Source organism: Syngnathus leptorhynchus, chromosome 8, assembly GCF_054491065.1.
Source record: "Syngnathus leptorhynchus isolate UIUO chromosome 8, UIUO_Slep, whole genome shotgun sequence".
Taxonomy (NCBI): Eukaryota; Metazoa; Chordata; class Actinopteri; order Syngnathiformes; family Syngnathidae; genus Syngnathus; species Syngnathus leptorhynchus.
The window spans coordinates 4476830-4496415 of NC_141202.1; the positions used below are offsets into that span (position 1 = coordinate 4476830).

The following is a 19586-nucleotide window of genomic DNA, read 5'->3' on the forward strand; positions in this document are numbered from 1 at the left end:
AGCCAAACGGTGACGCTATGGAAAAACTTAACATTTATTGATGATAAAGTGTAGCATGTACAATAGTTTTTGTAAATGTTACTCAGGGGTTAATCCAGTCAAAATTCAGTCTGACAGCTGATGGTCAGCAATTGATCAATTTTATAGTGCAACAGAAAATTTCTAAGTCAATTTTTGACACCACACAGAAATAATAAGTATGCTTGAGTTGAGTTACATTTTCAACACAAGTTATTGATCTTAACACCTACTGTTGTATCAGATGATATTTTTACGAATGAACGTATTCAGAACTTGAAAATAAATCCAGATGCATGTTATAAAAGTATAACAAAAACACATTTCCGCATAAAGTGACAAATAATTACAGTATTCGGCACTTGAAAATAAATTGTTATACAAGTATAACAAAAACACAGAAACGAGAACTAAAAACGCTGTGGGGTTCATTATCTTTGAAGGTCTTCGAAAATCTAATTTTAGGCAATTACACTTCACCTCGTGCATGCTGCATATAATGACTATAAAGGTTCGAAAGGGCGTCATACTCATCGCCACATACGGCACAGATGAAGCCTTGCAAAGACTCTTTGTTTGAGGATGAATTTCTCGCCGTAGTTCTCAAAGGTGCTTTTTGCTTTTTAAGCACATTTTCATCTTTTCGGAGACTCTTTTGTGGTTTCTCACGCATACCCGTGTTTCTGGGACTGTAGGCGGTCTTAGTCCGCTTTTGCTCGGATGAATTAGGGGAGTCCTTAAGATTTTGGGCATTGCCTTTTGGGATCGATGACACGAGGGTGTTGTTTCCTGATTCAAAACAAAACGTTGTCGTGCTCGGATTTAACATGCTCGTTGACTGTGTCGAATGATCATGCGAAAACTGATCCAAAGCGGGTCCTTGGCGTGTAACTTGTGTTGAGACATGGCAACGTTGGTGACTGAACAACAAATCGAGTGTTTTAAAACGACTCGTGCACTGATCACAATTATAAGGCAGGGACACAGTCCGAGGTTTAGACTGGATCCAGCGGAAGCCCGGGTGCTCGCTCATATGTTCTTTGTATGATTGGACAAAACGAAATCCTTTGCCGCATAGCCCACACATAAAGCGGCCTCGACGTTGCCGGTGGACTCGTTGATGACGCCACAGTTTGGTCCAGTTTTGAAGAGTTTTCCCGCACCAGGAGCAAGTGTAGCTCTGATGTGGAGCGTGAGTCAGCATGTGGGCTCGGAGTCTTCCTATGTGCCTGAAGAGGCGACCGCAACTGGGGCATAAATAACTCCTGGGGTCCGATCGGTTGTCCAGTTGGTTTAATTTGGACACAAAGTAGGAAAGAGGGCGAGTTGGTTTTCCCGTATTGGCGTTCAGGCGTAACGATCTTTTATGGTTTTCAAATTGGCCATCTGTGGGAAGGCAGTTGAATTTCGGTTCCGATGAAATCCTATGTGCGGAAACAGTGTACTCCACTACCGACATTCTCTCTTCCTCCTTGACCGTGACACAGGAGCCATTTTTCTCTCTTAGGCACACACTACAATGGGCGTTGAACTCCGACCGCAGAGCAAAGAGTTTGTCACAATACATACAGCGATATAGCTTCGTACCGATATGACCTCGCATGTGCTTGTTGAACTTCTGGAGGCTGTCTAAAACATTCTTGCAAATATGGCAGGTGTAAGTCAGTGAAGGTTTTGCTAGTAGGTTGCTGGCTTGACCTCCCGGAGGTCTGCATGTATGGTTCTTTGCATTGCTATAGTGACTGAAGGACTTTTTACAGGCTGTACAGTTGTAACGCTTCACCGGCCAATGGGTCAGCTCATGCACGCGTAGAAAATAAGACTGGCCGAAGGCTTTTCCGCAAATATCGCATTTGTAAGGCTTCTCCCCTGTGTGGACACGTTCGTGTCTTATGAGGGCAGACTGGAATTTGAATGACTTGCCGCAATACTGGCACACTTTGCTTTCGTTCTTTTCAGAGGCCAAAGCACTCTCGACGGTTTCTTCGTCACCGCTAAATTTGGAAATGTCTTGTTCTGGCCCTGCAGTGTGCGTCCTCGTGTGGCTAAAATATTTGTCATCTGAGAAATTCTTGCCATGTGGGGTTTCTTTCGTTAAGGTATTCTTAATGTGCGTCTTTAGATGGAGATTTAAGTTGGATTTCTTACTGAAACCTCTTTTGCATTCGGGACATTGAAAAGGTCGCTCTCCTGTATGCACGCGTTGATGTATGATGTACTGAGACATAAATTTATATGTGCGGCTGCAGATAGCGCACGTCAACATGGTTTTAGAACCTTTTTGGGTGTAGATTATGTTTTGATCAACCTCAGAGTTGGTATTGTTGCAGTCTGTTGGGTGCTGAGTTTCACTTTTGCCCTCGTGACGTAACAAAACTGTTACTCTTGTTCTTCTCTTGCGACCTTTTCTCCGTCTTAAAGTGGTATGTTGGAGGTATTGACCTTCAGAACTGATGGGCAATTTGGCACAATTATTTGACTGCGATAAGGGATCGATATGATCCAAAGCTGCTTCTATGTTTTCAACTTTGACAGTGGAGGGGATCTCAAGAACTTTAAGTGGGTCTTCAGAAGACGTTGCAATATTGTCATTTGGGTTAGTCGTCTGAGGAGAGAAAGAATTGTATGAATTGTCGTAATCGCTCGGAGACTCCTTAAGACTTTTAACATCAACTATTTGCATTTGGGGGGTGCCAAACGTTTGTTGAGCTTCTTGCTTGGACATCTGGGGCGTGACACCTTCAGCTACTTTTGATTGCTGTAGTTCTACAGACTGCTGATGGTCACTGTCCTTTTGCTCAATTGCTTCTTGTACTACAGAACCAGGGGACATGTCATCTTTGTTTCCACAGAGGTTCATCTCTAGATACTGACCATCGCTTTCCCAAGCAAGACATTCTGCAGGCCTCAACGACAGCTGTCCTGAGATTTTCTCTGGAAGACTTTGCAGGTCCTCTTCGTCTGAACCCACCGTGTTGTCCATCTCTGCTATATCCCAAGAGTCCGTGTCACCGCTTACCACGGACGCAGAAACATCAGTCTTGAAAACTTTAGAAGGGGTTTGGTGATCGGTTTGCAAGTTAGAGTTTTTAATAGCTTGACGTTTTGTGCTACTTTTAGGAGTCGGCGAAACCTCCATTTCTTTTGGGGCAATCGGTACTGAAATACGTCCTTCTTGACTTCTCAGTTTTTGTGTCGGACTGGCAAGCTCATCAACCAAATGTTCTGCCATTTTCTTTTTGGTTGGTCTTCCTCTTCTTTTTGGCACCAAAGGGACACCATCCTCTGGTTTGTGATCTGGGACTGTACAAGTTGCAGAGGTCTCATTGTGCGGTAATACATTTAAGAGACCTTTGACACGCTTGGGCACAATCTCAGCATTGGAGCTTTCAGAGAAAGTTGGCACTTGTGTCGCAGTGCCAATATCTTCGTATTGATCCATCACAAGTTCAGCAGAAGTAGTAGTAAACATTTTGTCCTTCAGCTTTGAGTGTTTTATTTTTCTCGGACGCCCTCTTTTGCTTTGTCGAATCACTGGTAGTCCATGATCGCCTGTTTTCAAGTGACACACACTTGTAGGTACCATTTCAGCCTTTGCATCCATCCCTAATTGTGAGGCATCAATAGGTTGCATGTTGGTCTCATCAGGTCCTTCAGATTTCAGAGTCTCTTGGAATTTCAGAGTCTCTGACGAGGGAGATGCAGATAAAGGGTTACATGGATTTGTCATTTTCTCCCCCCATTCAAAATCGTGGCGCTGCTCAATACATTCTGTATTTTCTGCCACCTGTAGTAGACAAAAACACAGTTACATCATCAGCATACGTGTATTTCATCAGACCTAGGCTATGAATGAAAGCATGTAAATGCTGACACGTGTTTTTTTGTTACAAATGCAAATAATCTGAAAAGGCTCTAAGGCTGGCTGTGTGTTGTTGAACAGGTAAAAATGCAATCTACTCATTAGACACTGATATTTTTTGGGGTATGTACATTTTGTGATGAGTAAATAATATTTTAAAAAATTGAGACAAGTGGTACAGAAGATGGATGGGTGGAGTTGCACAACTACATCTAGAGATACTAATTATTTCAGTTTTTGAAAGCAGATCCTGGTTCAATACTGAACTGTTTGCGCTTTGCAGGTACCCTCCCTTTTATAAAAATGTTAATGTTTTAAAATTTTATAAATATACAAATGATTTTACTTCATCAATCATCAATTCAAAGGTTAATAAAAAATACAAACTGGATCAGTGGTAATAATTGATGGAAAAAGCCTAATTAAAATGAAAAGAAAACATAAGTGTATCGTATTTTCCGGACTATAAGTCGCTCCAGAGTACAAGTCTCACCAGCCATAAAATGCTAAATAAAGAAGGAAAACACATATATACCGTATTTTCTGGACTATAAGTCAGTTATTTTCATGATTTGGCCAGGGGTGCGACTTATACTCTGGACCGACTTATGTGTGAAATATACCAGCCATACTGCTCCGAGGTTTCCCCCGAATTGGGCTGCAGGGGTCCTGAAGGTTTAGCCCCACTATCTTCATGCGGCTATGGATTTTGGCATCAGGGATAGTCTCTTTGAGCGGGTTTGATGGTGGCTTTTGTTGTTTTGTTGCAGGAAATTTGGGGTAAAGGTGGGGGTGCAAGATCCACCTAAGAGGCGCAACTCTCTTTACGGACCCGAAGAACCGCCCCTTCCCATCTAATCATCCTTGGTGTTTAAAACTCCAGTGGTAGACAAGCTTCCTCTTCTATATCGCTTAATAATATGATCCGGTGTCACATTGTGCTCACTTACATGATTCTCAATGAACTCACGGAAACTGTCGACGTTGACTTCGAAGTCTGCTGGCGATTTTTGGGACATCGTTTTCCTTTCTCTGATAGAGAGTTGATTGCGTTGCATGAAGCGATAACACCAAGATCCTCCTCCTATAAAGTCATTTATATTCATCTCCTTGGCAAATACCTGGGCGTGGATAAAGAGGCGATTGCGTTGCATGAGGCGATAACACCAAGAAGGTCCTCCTACAAAGTCATTTATATATGTCTTCTTGGCAAATACCTTGGCGTGGAGATGCAACTGCACTGTTGACAAGCATCTCCCGGCAGCACATTGTTCAAGCACCCATGTGCGAAGTCGTTCCTCTAACTGTGGCCACCTAGCTTTCAGTCCGCGATTGGCTTTTTTTGTTATCTTCATTTCAGAAAGAGTAACCTCCGCTTTTCGCCAGTCCCTTACAAGTTTTTCGTTAACTCCAAACAACCTTTCGGCTGCTCGATTACCGTTTTCGGTTGCATATTTTACTACATGCAGCTTGTAACCTGCAGGATATGATTTTCTTTTCTGTGCCATTTTTGTTTTGCCCTTCTCAGTTGCTACCGCCAATGTTGAAATGATCAACACAGGCCTAGGAGCCCTTTTGCGGTTTGATGTAAAAATAATGTGAAATGATATGATAATGTGTTAATGATTTCACACGTAAATCGCTGCAGAGTATAAGTCGCACCCCCGGCCAAACTATAAAAAAAAAAACAGCGATTTATAGTCTGGAAAATACTGTTGTCATCATGAACATTACTTTGGAATTTAAGTGCTATTAGTAGTTTGGAGGAACTCAGAGCTCACTTCCATGTACTCTTAAATGTGTGGGATCAATTCAATGAGCTAATCTCGGTTTCCCTGGAATAGATTGGCAACCAGTCCAAGATGTAGAAAGTGGAAAACATGGCCTTAATCCTGAATAGGGTAGGTGGAATACAAAATAGAACGATGGATGAATAGAAGTGTGGACAGTTATTTGTCTTTCAAACTACTGTAGCAGCTACCTCTTTGCAATCTGTCGGTGGTTGAAAGGAACGAGGATGCGATGTCACAGCCGTTAACTCTGAGACTGTATACTGGTCACTCCTCCTTCTGCTGAAGGAAATTTTACTCCCCATGTCACGAGTCTGTAGAATCAACAGAGATTAGGAGGTGTTATTTTAATTAGGCTTTTATAATGGTATCTGCCCTGGTAAAATAATAATAATAATAATAATAATAATAATAATAATAATAATAATCTCTCCTCCTAACCCTAGAGGAATTATTCATGAAAACCACTAAAAGCCACAAATGCACATAAAATGTAATATTGTGTTGATAAACAGAGTACATTATTAAGTAAAAATTTCAGTGGAGTTTATTTTACAACACTATCCCGAACCTTTTGAGTAACATGACAGGACAACAACCTGATCCCTAAAGCTTTCAGTTTTGCTAGCCATCACAAAACCTGAATTAAATAGCAAAGGCGTTTGCATATGGTGGGCCAGGTCGCTAGCTCATTGACAACAACAATCACGGACGATTAAGAAAAACTGTCATGGCCTTTATTAGACTTAATTCGTTGCTGCTACTGTTAGGTGAGGGTATTTATGTCAAAAATAGTCAAAGTGCTTGCCTGAGTGGGTGAGTCAACACTGGTCCTTTGGTGGCCATGCAGTGACGGCTTGCTAGCGATGGTTAGCACGAAGCAAAAAGCAATGTTGTGGCTCCCGGTAACTGTTTTACAAATCTACTAGTCTTCTAAACTACTTAAGCCAGTCCAGACTTGTGCATCTTTTAGCATCTTTGAGTTGCCGTGACTTGACTTGGTCGGTTTGGTGGCACAAAGCTACATAAGAGAATATCAATCACATTTTGCGTACGAAGTGTGCAGTTCACGTAATATTGGAATTTTGGAAATCAGTGGAAGTCGAAGCGTGATGGAAAAGAGTTATTACAATGCACTCGACATACGCCCAACATGCTACTTTCAACTTATTCAGATATAACCGCAGCTTTCTTCGCGTAAAATAGAAGGATTGGATGTTCTTACTTTGGCTGACCTACCAAGACCGCTTGACGTCATTTAAATGGCAATCAAATGCAGTAATTTGGAGTTAAGCTTCTGGTATATCCCAAACTTCGACCGGGAGATAAAATGGCTTGGCTGAGTTGGTTGTTTAAACGCGTACATTGTTATGCGTGGTGTCTCTGGGAATTTGTGAAATCCTGCAGCTCTCGTTCTTTGACATAAACCAAGCGTCATCTCCTCATCGAAACCTGTTTAGCGTTGTCACCAAATGACGTCATCTCCTGGACAAATGGCACACGACCAGATGATTTAGTAAACAATGCACTAATCACTCGTTAGCTAATTTGGTATACGAGTAGAACGCCCGTCTTCCTCGTCAGAAAGAGTGTCTTAATACATCAACCTCAAGATGACGAAAGTATCAAAAATCTGTCAAGTGCTAAAAGCCAAACTTTACAAATCTGTAAATGTTCTTCAAAACCCTTTAAGTCGGGCACTGTGGATGAGTTGGAAACAAGACTAATGAACAATGCAGTGACTACATTAAAAAGTTAAACATCATAATTTAAAAATACATTTTAATAATACACAACATTCACTTCAAATGAACCCAAGGAATATGGTCACGGAAGTGAAACTTAAAGCCCAACACATTTAGATGACACGAAACTTTATTTAGAAAATGAACAAGAAATGTATAATGCACCTCACATCACATATTTAATTTAATCATGTTGATCTGCCACAAGTTCGGCAGAAGTAGTTGTAAACATTTTGTCCTTCAGCTTTGAGTGTTTTATTTTTCTCGGATGCCCTCTTTTCATTCGTCGCTCCACTTGTAGTCCATGATCGCCATGGGAGGCAGCAATAGGTTGCCTGTTGCGCTCAACAGGTACTTCAGATTTCAGAATTTCTTGGAATCTCAGAGTCTCTGATAAAGGAGATGCAGATAAACATTTACATGGATGTGTCATTTTCTCCCCCCATTTCAAAATCATGGCTCTCCTCAATACATTCTGTATTTCCAGACACCTGTAGAAGACAAAATCACAGTTACATCATCAGCACGTGTATTTCATCAGACCTTGGCTGTGAAAGAAACCATGTAAATGCAGATGCAGGACTTATATATGTCTTTTCCTTCTTTATTATGCATTTTATGGCTGCTGCGTCGTACTCCGGAGCGACTTATAGTCCAGAAAATACGGTAAGGTGGCATTGGTGGCAATTTTGATCCATCTCCACAACATGCCAGCATCACTGTGAAGTGTGAGTTCTTATGACCAGTTCACATTCTTTTGTCCTTTCTCTGCAACACTTCGGCCCCTGGGAATATCAAACGTGAGGTGGACCTCGTACATGCTAATAATACGATCCGGTGTCACGTTGTGCACACTTACATGATTCTCAATGAACTCACGGAAACTGTCGACGTTGACTTCGAAGTCTGCTGGCGATTTTTGGGACATCGTTTTCTTTTCTCTGATAGAGAGTTGATTGCGTTGCATGAAGCGATAACACCAAGAAGATCCTCCTACAAAGTCATTTATGTTCATCTCCTTGGCAATTACCTGGGGGTGGATAGAGAAGCGATTGCGTTGCATGAAGCGATAACACCAAGAAGGTCCTCCTACAAAGTCGTTTATTTTTGTCTTCTTGGCAAATACCTGGGCATGGAGATGCAACTGCACTGTTGACAAGCGTCTCCCGGCAGCACATTGTTCAAGCACCCATGTGCGAAGTTGTTCCTCTATCTGTGGCCATCTCGCTTTGAGGCCACGATTGGCTTTTTTTGTTATCTTCATTTCAGTAAGAGTAACCTCCGCTTTTCGCCAGTCCCTTACAAGTTTCTCATTAACTCCAAACATTCTTTCTGCAGCTCGATTACCGTTTTCGGCTGCATATTTTACCACATGCAGCTTGTAACCTGCAGGATATGATTTTCTTTTTGATGCCATTTTTGTCAAGCCCTTCTCAGTTGTTTTTATAAATTATATTGTATCAATATAATATTATTTTATCAATATTGTATCAACACAGTCACTACTCCTTCTGCTGAAGGAAATTTTACTCCTGTCACGAAGATTAGAAGGTCGATCGTCTCACTGAGTCGATTTTACAGCACCATCCCGAATGTTTTGAGTAACATGTCAAGACAGCAGCCTTGTTCCTAAGGCTTTCATTTTTGCTGTTCATCTCAAAACCAGAATTGAACAGCAAAGGTGTTCAATCACGGACGATGAAGACAACTTGTCGTGGCTTCATTAGACTTAATTAGTTGCTATTTTTCGGTGAGGGTATTTTTTTATTTGAAAATTAGTCAAAGTGCTTGCCTGAGTAGGTGTCAGAAATGCTCCTTTGGTTGCCATCAGTGGCGGCTTGCTAGCGACTTATCACGAAGCAAAAAGCAGCGTTATGGCAAACCTACAACTACATTCACTAGTCTACTGGACTACTTAAGCCAGTCCCGATTTATGCATCAAGTTGCCATGACTTGACTAGGTCGGTTCGGTGGCATAAAGCTACATAAGAGAATACTGTAATGTTTGTTGTTGTTTATAACTGGAAGTGTGAGGGCGGGGCCCCCGGTTGAGCAGGAAATGACGTCTTCAATGAATGTGCGAAAGATTTATAAAGGGGGCAGCGAGGGTGTGTGTGGGTGTGTTTGTGTGTGAGTTGTGGCCGCCAGCAGATCGTATATGAATGTGTTAAATTATTGTTTGCAGTTCAATAAAAAGTGACGAATTTGCACCAGCCGCTGGTTTCATCTTTGTCCACGTCGAGGGCATTACAATATCAATCACATCTTGCGTATGAAGTGTGCACTTCACGTACTGTTGGAATTTTGGAAATCAAGTGGAAGTCGAAGCGTGATGGAAAAGGGTTATTACATTGCACTCAACAATGCATTCATCACTCGTTTGGTATTTTGGTGAACAATGCAGTAACTACATTAAAAAAATAAACATCATAATTTAAAAATACATTTTAATAATACACAACGTTCACTTAAAATGAACCAAAGGAATATGGTCACAAAGTGAAACTTAAAGCCCAACACATTTAGATCACATAAACTGTATTTAGAAAAAGGACAGGAAATTTATAATACACTTCACATCTCATCTTTACATTATTGGTTGACTTCATAATTAAACACTAATGTCCAAATAGAAAAAACTTGGAGCATTCAACTGTTCTGTCCCGACACAAAGGATGCAGCCAGATTCAAATTCATGTTTAATTCTATCAAATCTAAACAGATAACCGCACATACATGTATTTTCAAAGTACAGAAGATGTCAGGAAACATGTGACTCCTTTGGAATGAACATAAGCAGACGATGTGCAAACTGGTCAAGTTTTGATGGGGACAGACGAGGTGACCTGGTAGATCATTTCCGATGTTTTTTCTTGTCCGGTTTCCACAATGTAACAATCGTCTTCCATATCGTCAGCTGTAACCACATTTTCCGCACTTTGCTCTTTGTCGGTAGGGACTTGTTTCTTGGCGTCCGCTGAGAACCTGTGACTTCTCTCACCGTTCACCCGAGTCACAGGGGGCTTGGGTACCACCACATCCTGTCTGGGCTTGATCATTTTCCCGATGCGGCCGTGTTTGGCCAAAAACTCGTCGGCTTTGGGACATTTATGCCTCTGCAACATCTGAGTGCTCTCAAAGACGACGTGGCACACTCGACACGTGAAGTCGGCTCCCCTGGCGGACGACTCCACGGCTTGGTTCAGGTTTGTGCTCTTTATCGCGGGTGAGGGCGAATGCTTCCAGCTGCTTTTCTGCGGGGCGTTCAATGTGGAATTGTCATGTTTGAACTGCTGGGTAGGCATGGCGTGAGCTCCCTGAGCAACTTTGCCGTACGTTCGCACGTTTAGATTTTTCAACTGCAAGGACGAGGTGACTTGAAGCATCTGACTCTTTTGGTTGTCCGCATTGGAAGACTTAAGCGGGCTCTGAGTCAGGTCTATTTCTGTGATGGGACGCTTGAAATTGAGTGGTCTGGCTGTGATGAGTTTAAGTTTGGCTGTGGTGTTGGGGAAGTTACACGTGTGGAAGCGAGGCACAAACTTTCGGCTCGAAAGCAGCAGCCCACATCCGATGCAGCCAGAGATTTTCTCAGCAATGTGAGTATTAGTGTGTGAAATCAACGTGCGTTTGGTGATAAAACTTTCCCCGCATTTACCGCAAGCGTACGGCTTCCAGTGGTTCCACTTACGGATCGTTTCAACCAACACCACGGGCTGGTAAATTGTCCAAAGATCCACTGTTGGTGCGCCCACACTAGAAAATGTACTCTTCGTGTTTAAGCTATCTTGGCCACCGTTAGATGACGCCGTGGATGTCGGTTTCGAAATAGAAGTCTTATAAGTTGATGCAGAGGGAGACTGTTTTGCCCACATAGAAGCGGCACCTTCCGCCTTCCAGACAACTTCACCTGACTTGAAGCGTTTCAGCTGCTCCTCTTCTTCTATGTGCTTTTCAAATCGGCGCTTTTTTATCGTTTCGTGATGCAGCACCTGTTGTCCCGGTTCATGTGTGACGTTGTGAGAGAGCATGTCTTCGTACGCGGTGAACTCAGTTCCACAGGTACAGATGTGACTCGTAAAAGGGCACACGTGTTCCTCCAAAAATTGCTGAGTGGAAAAGATCTGTTCACAGCTGAAGCAAATCCCGCCAGTGGTCAAGTCACCATCGAAGCTGCTTTCCTGGTGGTTGTGAAGTTGCTCCATCATCAGACTGGGGATAACCGATGAAAGTATTTACTTTCAATGTGGCACCTGTTATAAAATATAAAACACAACAATAAGATTTAGTATGTTCGTGTTAATATAGTTTTGAGTATTTGTTGAGAAAAATGAGCAAAATTACATGTTTTTTTAAGTTTTACAGTTTGACAATCGTGAGCCTGTTTTTTAAATTTGACAGTTTGACAATTGTGAGCCTGTGCATATATATTCTGATATACAACTAAAATAAATAAACAGAAGGCAACTAGGTTTTCTTTGAGACTTCTGATAGACGAGGAAAATTGGCTGCTTTATTGTTCACCAATACTGAGCATAAAAGAACTATTCTAGCATCAGCAGCCCTTAACGAGAAGTAATACTATCCCCGGCGCGTTACAACAGCTTCAAAACGAACACAAGCGTTAATATTTCTTTGAATAAGTGGGATAGGACGCCAGGTTGGAACATTTTGAAAGTCACGTACGTTATTTTGGTGGAACGTGAGCCTGCTAATGCTAACGTGCTAATTATAGCAATAGCCGGCTAAGTGATGACAATGTTATCTTACCTTGGCCGTGTTGTCAAAAGTTGCAGCGCAATAAAATACTACTTTTATCCTTGCCTCTAATAGGACATTGCAGATCCTATGCCGTTCACTGGAAGGAAGCTGTAATGTAGGCGTCCAGGCATAAAGTCTATAGCATCGAACCACACTAGTCCAAAAAAAAAAAAAAAAAATACAGTCTACTTCTACGAATGGCGCCCTTTACGAACTGAACATCCGGTGTTGTACTGCCCTCTGCTGACAAGTAGCAGTACTACATTTACTCTAATCACTGCTTAAGTGACCGTATTTCGACAGATAAGGCGCAAAATTAGATATTACATCTATGTAATCAAGGAAAAACAATCTTGTTTGCAAATATATTTTTTATATATATATATATATATATATATATATATATATATATATATATATAAAATCGTATTATTAATTAGATCATGAATTGGGTTTTGCGGAAATACTACAAATCTTTAGGGGCATATAAATTAGGCAACAGTTGAGAGGACGTGAGGTCATCAATGTTTCCGTCTTAAGAAATCTTGACGAGTCAAATTCTGTTTTAATGGATGTTACTTATAATGGCAATAATAGCAAATGTGGTGTGATTGCATTTGACATTGCGGTAATTTTTCATTTCCTTTTTTTCCTTTATTTTCAACCCAAATACACCAGAAAAAAAAACACCCAAACCTATTCAGAAATTTGTATATTTAATAACACCCAACAAACTACAGAACAATCATTGGATAAAACTTCAAGTGGAAATATTCACAACCTTGAAATTGAAATGAAGAACTGGACAGAACTACACATAAGCCACTGCAGCAAAACTGCTACAAAACTTAAGTACTTTTTGTTATTTCATTTTGATCATTCAAATTAAGTACTAATCAAAAGCAGCATTTTGAAATACCGCATCAATGTCACGGAAATTAGAAGAGGGGGTGCAAAATACTGCTAAGTTAAAAGTTCCGCACACAAGACATTATGCACCCTCCTGCGATGGGTTTTGAGAGATTTCAGGGTTGGGTATGAACACTGGCAGATATCACACCGGTGGGATTCAGACTGCTTGTGAGTCAGGAGGTGTTTCTGCAAACCGTCCACAGTGCCGAACCAACGAAGACAAACTGGGCAACGCATGGGCTTGATGGCAGGTTTGCAGGCACCGCTCCTCTGGTGAAACAGAAGACTCACCATGTTGGGGAATTCGGAGCTGCAGCGGGAGCAGCGATAAAATTTGGGCGCGTTCGGAGGTCGTCCGCCTTTGCAACGGTCCCAAGATAAGTGCCTTCGGAGGGAACACCTGGTGGCAAATGTATTTCCGCATCGTGAGCAAACAGGCCTCTGCTTTTTGGGGGTTGAGGATTCAGGGATTGGTTCCTTCTGCGAAGCTTGATGCGCGAGTGGAGGGGGAGGTGGCTGCTGCGGTTGCTGATGGACCCTAAACACCAAGGGTTGCGATCGCTGCGTTTGGAGTCCCTTCAGCAGCTGGTGATGAGGATGCATGTGGATCTGCAGGTGAACCTCGTAGTCAGCCCAAGAATTAACAGTCTCCCCACAAGTTGGGCACGTGTAGGATTCCTGCGCGTGCTTTTGTAAATGCTCCAGGAGGAGTCTCGGAGATGTAAAGCCGACCCCACACTCGCACGTCACCCTCCTGGGTAGCACGGGGGGCAGTGACATGAAGCCCCAGTTATTAGCGTCGTTATCTGAACTTGCTTGTGCGCTGCCCGGCAAATTTGGCGGCGAGGGTTCTTTCGGCGCAGTACTCTGAAATTGACATCGTCGCCGGTGAACCAGCATGTTATCTTTGCGACTGAAGTTTCTTCCGCAGACGTTGCAAGGAACCCTGGGTTTCGGACCGCTGTCATTACCAGCACCGTGCGATATGGACACAGGCCCCCGAGGCCTGAACCCGCACAGCCGTAAATGGCGGGCCAGAGTAGAAGGCCGACTGTAGGTTTTTTGACACCTGGGACAGGGGTAACGTCTTATGCCATCTTTGACAAAATAACTCAGGTTGGCCATCTCCTTGGAATCGGGATCCATCTCATCTTCGTTCGCAGCATTCTGAGACGAACTAAGCAGCTCCGTTTCATCGTCCAAGGGCATCGTCCACTGGCCTTCGTTGCCGCTTTCGTTGAGCGGCGCCGGCACAGCATCCGAGCTCGGGTTGTCCATCGCGCTTCCAGAGGCGCTTTCATGCTGATCTGTCGACGTGGGGGGAAATGGCGGGAAGGTATTGGCAGAACGACTCCAGGGAAGGTCTAGCCTCTCGGACTGCTCACAAGTAGTAGAGGTCACCTCGACCTTGATCCGAGGGGTATCGGTGCTGACGGAAATGCTGTTCGTTCCGTGCTCGACTTGACCATTCTTGTATGGCGAGGCTTTATTATTTGATCTCAATGCTTGTAGTCTGTCGGCGGAGACGTGTGTCTGGGGTGGCGCAGCTTTCGGGCCTTGGCACTTGTGCTTCTTCAGGTTGTACCTGCGGGCGTAGTTGTGCTTGCATACCGGACAAAAGAAAGATTTTTTCTTGTTGTTAAAGCTATGGAAGGGCACGTATTTGGGGACCAGCGGCAATGTACTTGGCATCTGTGCGGGTTTTTTCACTGATGGAATGCAGACGTGATTGTCGGTGAAAGGTAGCTTGCCGATGATGAGTTGTTTGCAGCGACGGCAACACTTAATTCTCTCCTTTTTGTGCAAAAAGTGATGCTCGGTTAGTCTGTCGGAGTTGGGGAAGATCCGACGGCAGCGCCCGCATTGATATTTCCCAAAAAGCATGCAGTTGCCAGAATCTCGAAGTTTCTGACGAGTTTCAAGAACCACGACGGGCGAGAGCATTTTTGTCAGAGAAACTATCTTCTTCCTGCTGGAGTCGATAATTCGACTGATGGTAGGAGCTTTTGTTTTTGTGGTAGTCTTTGCGAGCAATCGTCTTAACTTTGCGACAGAGAGATCGTTGATGGCCGGCTCTTCTGTGACTGGCGTGATATCGACCGGAACGGCTTCTTGTTTGGGGGTGATCAAAACGTTACTGTCGTTCGAAGTTGGCGGCTTGGCGGTGTGATTCGTGTAGGCCGTTGCTACGATTTGCATTAATTTGTTATTTTTTGCCGCTCGTTCCTCATTGTCGCTGCTATGAGTGGGCGGTGAATCCCTTGCAGCCTCTGGCATTGCCTCTTTACCTGCAGATGTCTGGTCAAGTTGTCCATCGTTATTTTCTTCAGAGGCTTTACACTGCTCAAGGGGAGTGGGTGGAACAACTTTGGTCTTTTCCAGTCTTTCTCTGGTTTCATGCTCTATTTTAACAGGTGGTGACCCTGAAGTAGAGGGGCAACTCGGGGCCAGATCCGTCAAGGCTGTGGTCGGCATTAAATCTACCGTCTGATTAGAAGACCCATCAGCAGAACCCGTTCCATCTGAGACGGCATTATTATAAGTCATATGGAGTGACTTTAAGTGAGAACTATGCGATTGTTTGTGATCGAGCATTTGACAAAAGTCTTGAAATTCCTCTCCGCAATCACAGATATAAAAAGATGGCGAGGCGCCGTCGGACGATGCTGGTGGATTGGACGACTTTAGGTTTGCTTTCAAAGCGTCCTGCAGGTTCATGTCGGGCTGGGTCGAAGGAGGCCCGATGACCTTGGGGAGCATGGTGGCATGCGTCGCCTGGTGTACAAGCAAGGCGGCCAGTCCGCTGAAGGTTGCCGAACACGCCACACAACGATAGATTTTGGAAGAGGGTGGCCCACTGCCCCGAAGCCCAAGCATCATGGATTGTTGGTTCCTGTAAATAAAACACAGACACGTGGTTGGATACCGCAGAACTCCATATTTTATATTCCACAGATACAACATCAATCAGACCCCTCCTCATAACTAGAATCTGCGCCTCTCCATGGTGAAGAGGACTCTTGCCAAAATCAACCCCCGCAAAGCAACAAGACCAGATGGCAACCCAGGTCGTGTGCTGAAGGACTGCGCAGCGGAGCTCAAAGATGTCATCACTGATGTCTTGCCATTATTCCATCACTCTTCAAAACCATCACCATCATACCAGTGTCAAAGAAATCCGCTCAATCCTGCTTCAATGACTACCGTCCGGTAGCGCTGCCTTCAATATTCAACACCATAATACCACAACTCATCTGCAAACTGCACAAGCTGGAGATTAGCACCTCTCTCTGCCCCTGGTTGTTAAGACTTGCTCATTCAGAGGCAGTACGACTAGCAGTACGGCTTGGCAACGCCATCTCAAGCAGCATAACCCTGAACACCCCCCCACCCCACCCAAGGCCCTATGCTCAGTACTCTGCTCTGTCTCCTGCTGACACATGACTGCACAATAACCCACCACGGCCAACCATGGACGGTACAACACTGGTGGGTCTCATTACTAAGGTTGATGAAACTTAAAAAGGAAGGAGGGGAATTTTCAGACCAGATTAGGCAGCGACAGCAACCACCTGCCCTCTGGGAAGAGGTACAGAAGGTTCCGTTCCTGCACCAACATACTCACAAACGCCTTTATCCACCAATTTTCTCAGTAGCAGTGTCATCACAAACGTTTTCTACTATTTCCTCGAGTGATAGATTTGTTACACATAGTTATTGATCCAGCAAATTTGTGATTGGCTGCATAAAGATGGCAATGGGACATATCAGCTGTACATCTGTACAGTGAGGACCCATAATATATAATTACCAATTAGTGGATCTCAATTAGATCGAAGATAGATAAAATAGATAATGTGAATTGATGTGATATCACATTTTGCCAGAATTAATTATGTCTTTATGAATTAACATAGGAAAATTCAAAACATACACACTGTTCCTTTAAACATCAGTGGGGTAACTATTTGGAGGAAAAAAAACTATTTTTCCAGCATCCTCTAATGAAAGCCACACTGTGCTACTATCACTCAAACCTCATATTGTTCAGTTACTTCGACGTTCATACCATGTTCAACAAATTCAGTTTGCAAACTTGCTTAAATTGATAAACTGTTTTGATGCCTTCTATGTGCCAAGAGTTTTTTTTTAACACACCCCTCATTTGATTAGCTTCTTATTCAACTTGAGTTCGTGTTGACTTTAAATGCATAATAAACGATGTGCATAGATATTAAAGTCAAAAGGCAAAAGCACTAAACATAACAGGCAACCGATGTGTACAGGAGTCATGGTCAATACCTTTGAAAGCACATACGAATGAATATGCAGGCTAAGCTAATGCTAAAACGGCTTGATCTCTATTTCGGCTACTTCACTAACAGCTATGCTAACATATTCTACACATGGTATGATTTCGCGAGCTTCAAAAATGACGAGCTTCGTGCAAAGACGCGAATGGAAGGTCCTCCGGGGGGGGATTTAAGCGAGGGGAGGTGACTGGCCATGCTCCCGTGAGAGGCCACACAAACAACGGATATTGGCGGGCAAGCTTCCACGGTTTTCTCTTCGGAGGGTTTTCTTCCTGGACCGTTTAAACACTCACCTTGTCACAAAAGCCTGGTGTCCGAAGCCTTTGATATGCGCACAAAAAGATAGCTACAATCGCTGCGTGGATCTGGAGACATCTGGCCGCGCAGATGCGCGAGCTCTTGGAAACGCTCTTCAGCCTCCAACAAATGTGAATATGTGCCAAGACCAGAAGAGGAGGAGTAGGTGCAGGAGAACCAGAAGAAAGCGAGGAGTCCAGCTGCGGGGTCGGGCAGCCTCGACATTTGCGCATGCGCAGTAGGCACGCCTGCAGTGAAAACGCCTCTGCCCCTGGAAATCATGGTCACGTGGTTCCTCAAGAAGCCCTCCCAACCGCCATATACTGCACTGTGCAGAACTCAGTCAGTCGACTAGCCCCCTCAGTACACAAATCCTGATGGTATGTGTGTTGTGTGCCAAAGGGAACCATTTCACTTTCTTATGCACAAATGGGGGCAGTACTGACGCACCCCACAGTTCTGAGGTTTTGGTATTGAGGTTTTGGTATTAAGTCTCGACTTAGGTTTGTCCTTGTGCTGAGTTGGCCCAACCCCCTTCCCCACATGCACAAGCTTTTTACTCCCCAGGTACTCTGGTTTCCTCCCCCATGTCACAAAACATGCTTGTTGGGTTTATTGGAGACTCTAAAGGGGTGAGGAGTGTGATCCGCCTGTAAATTCCCAGTCCCTCTTCTTAAAAGGGGGTGGGGGGCACCACCCGGGGGGGGGGGGGCACCACCCGGGGGGGGGGGGCACCACCACAGTCTGCCATAGCCACAGTCCCCGATGTCGACATTTCTTCAAGGTGTGTCAATTGGGACGGCCCCACAAACAAAACTACCTTTAGGAAATTTTGGCAAATCTCACCCACCCCCAGGTTTTGCTACCCTGGTGATTCCAATCACAGTAACAGGACAGACAGATCAGCACGTCTAAATCTGAGTCCATGGTCCTCAGTCAGGAAAGGGTGGAATGCCCTCTCCAGATCGGGGATGGGATCCTGCCCCAAGTGGAGGAGTTCAAGTATCTTGGTGTCTTGTTCACGAGCGAGGGCGGGATGGAGCGTGAGATCGACAGGCGGATCGGTGCAGCGTCGGCTGTCATGCGGACTCTGTACCGGTCCGTTGTGGTGAAGAGAGAGCTGAGCCAAAAGGCAAAGCTCTCAATTTACCGGTCGATCTACGCTCCTACCCTCACCTAAGGTCACAAGCTATGGGTCGTGACCGAAAGAACAAGCTGCCGAAATGAGTTGCCTCCGCAGGGTATCCTGGCTTTCCCTTAGAGATAGGGTCAGAAGCTCGGTCATCTGGAAGAGACTCGGAGTAGAGCTGCTGCTCCTCCACGTTGAGAGGAGCCAGATGAGGTGACTCGGGCATCTCACCAAGGTGCCTCCTGGACGCCTCCCTGGGGAGGTGTTCCAGGCATGTCCCACCAGCAGGAGACCCCATGGATGACCCAGGAAGCGCTGGAGAGACTATGTCTCTCAGATGTCACCCGGGATGAGCTGGACGAAGTGGCTGGGGAGAGGGAGTCCCTCCTAAAGCTGCTGCCCCCGCGACCCGACCCCGGATAAGCGGAAGAAGATGGATGGGACAGGAGAGCTGACCTCACCCTAACCCTGACCGTGGAGAAGAAAAGTGTGTTGGAGGAATTGGTCTTCAAGTATTCTCATTTAACTCACATCCCAAGTCAAGGTTAGCAGAATCCGACAGTCCACTGCTTCCCCTTCCTGACAGTCTAGTATCCTGCAGGTTTTAGAAGCCTTGCTACTCCAACACACCCGATTGAAACGATCATGATCATTTAACAGGCTTTTCAGATGTTGCTGATGAGCTGATCATTTCAATCATGTGTTGGAGAAGCAAGACATCTAAAACATGCTGGATAGGGGTCCAAAATAACAACCCAC

At 44.3% G+C, this 19586-nt stretch overlaps 3 protein-coding genes across 9 annotated transcripts; all 3 read right to left on the reverse strand.

Moving 5' to 3' along the window:
• Positions 1 to 20: 20 nt before the first annotated feature.
• On the reverse strand, positions 21 to 9443 carry LOC147052051 (uncharacterized). 7 transcript variants are annotated; one of them, XM_085917976.1, is made up of 6 exons: positions 6896 to 7164; positions 6479 to 6691; positions 5862 to 5984; positions 5098 to 5772; positions 4831 to 5001; positions 21 to 3805 (listed from the first exon to the last, which is right to left on the reverse strand). In XM_085917976.1, exons 4-6 carry the CDS (start codon positions 5386 to 5388, stop codon positions 488 to 490), a joined length of 3780 nt encoding a protein of 1259 aa, XP_085774102.1. In that variant the 5' UTR covers positions 5389 to 5772; positions 5862 to 5984; positions 6479 to 6691; positions 6896 to 7164; the 3' UTR covers positions 21 to 487. The 7 variants fall into 7 exon arrangements, with proteins under 7 accessions (XP_085774102.1, XP_085774103.1, XP_085774101.1 ...); XM_085917977.1 differs by lacking the exon at positions 6479 to 6691 and having other exon boundaries at positions 6896 to 6910; XM_085917975.1 differs by lacking the exon at positions 6896 to 7164 and having other exon boundaries at positions 6479 to 6884.
• A 405-nt stretch (positions 9444 to 9848) lies between these two features.
• Positions 9849 to 12375, reverse strand: LOC147052052 (uncharacterized). Its single transcript, XM_085919436.1, has 2 exons — positions 12186 to 12375; positions 9849 to 11668 (listed from the first exon to the last, which is right to left on the reverse strand). Exon 2 carries the CDS (start codon positions 11621 to 11623, stop codon positions 10232 to 10234), a length of 1392 nt encoding a protein of 463 aa, XP_085775562.1. The 5' UTR covers positions 11624 to 11668; positions 12186 to 12375; the 3' UTR covers positions 9849 to 10231.
• Positions 12376 to 12875: 500 nt separating this feature from the next.
• LOC147052053 (uncharacterized) lies at positions 12876 to 17990 on the reverse strand. Its single transcript, XM_085919092.1, has 2 exons — positions 17695 to 17990; positions 12876 to 15981 (listed from the first exon to the last, which is right to left on the reverse strand). Exon 2 carries the CDS (start codon positions 15966 to 15968, stop codon positions 13140 to 13142), a length of 2829 nt encoding a protein of 942 aa, XP_085775218.1. The 5' UTR covers positions 15969 to 15981; positions 17695 to 17990; the 3' UTR covers positions 12876 to 13139.
• Positions 17991 to 19586: the final 1596 nt, after the last annotated feature.

Excerpts from the sequence above, each read along its gene's own strand:
- LOC147052053 (XM_085919092.1), bottom strand. The coding sequence starts at position 15,968 with ATGATGCTTGGGCTTCGGGGCAGTGGGCCACCCTCTTCCAAAATCTAT.
- LOC147052052 (XM_085919436.1), bottom strand. The coding sequence starts at position 11,623 with ATGATGGAGCAACTTCACAACCACCAGGAAAGCAGCTTCGATGGTGAC.
- LOC147052051 (XM_085917981.1), bottom strand. The coding sequence starts at position 8,832 with ATGGCATCAAAAAGAAAATCATATCCTGCAGGTTACAAGCTGCATGTG. Across the intron at positions 8,446-8,541 it reads AGTTGCATCTCCATGCCCAG|GTAATTGCCAAGGAGATGAA; the intron begins GTATTTGCCAAG and ends ATCCACCCCCAG. Across the intron at positions 3,806-8,274 it reads GTGAGTTCATTGAGAATCAT|GTGGCAGAAAATACAGAATG; the intron begins GTAAGTGTGCAC and ends TGTCTACTACAG.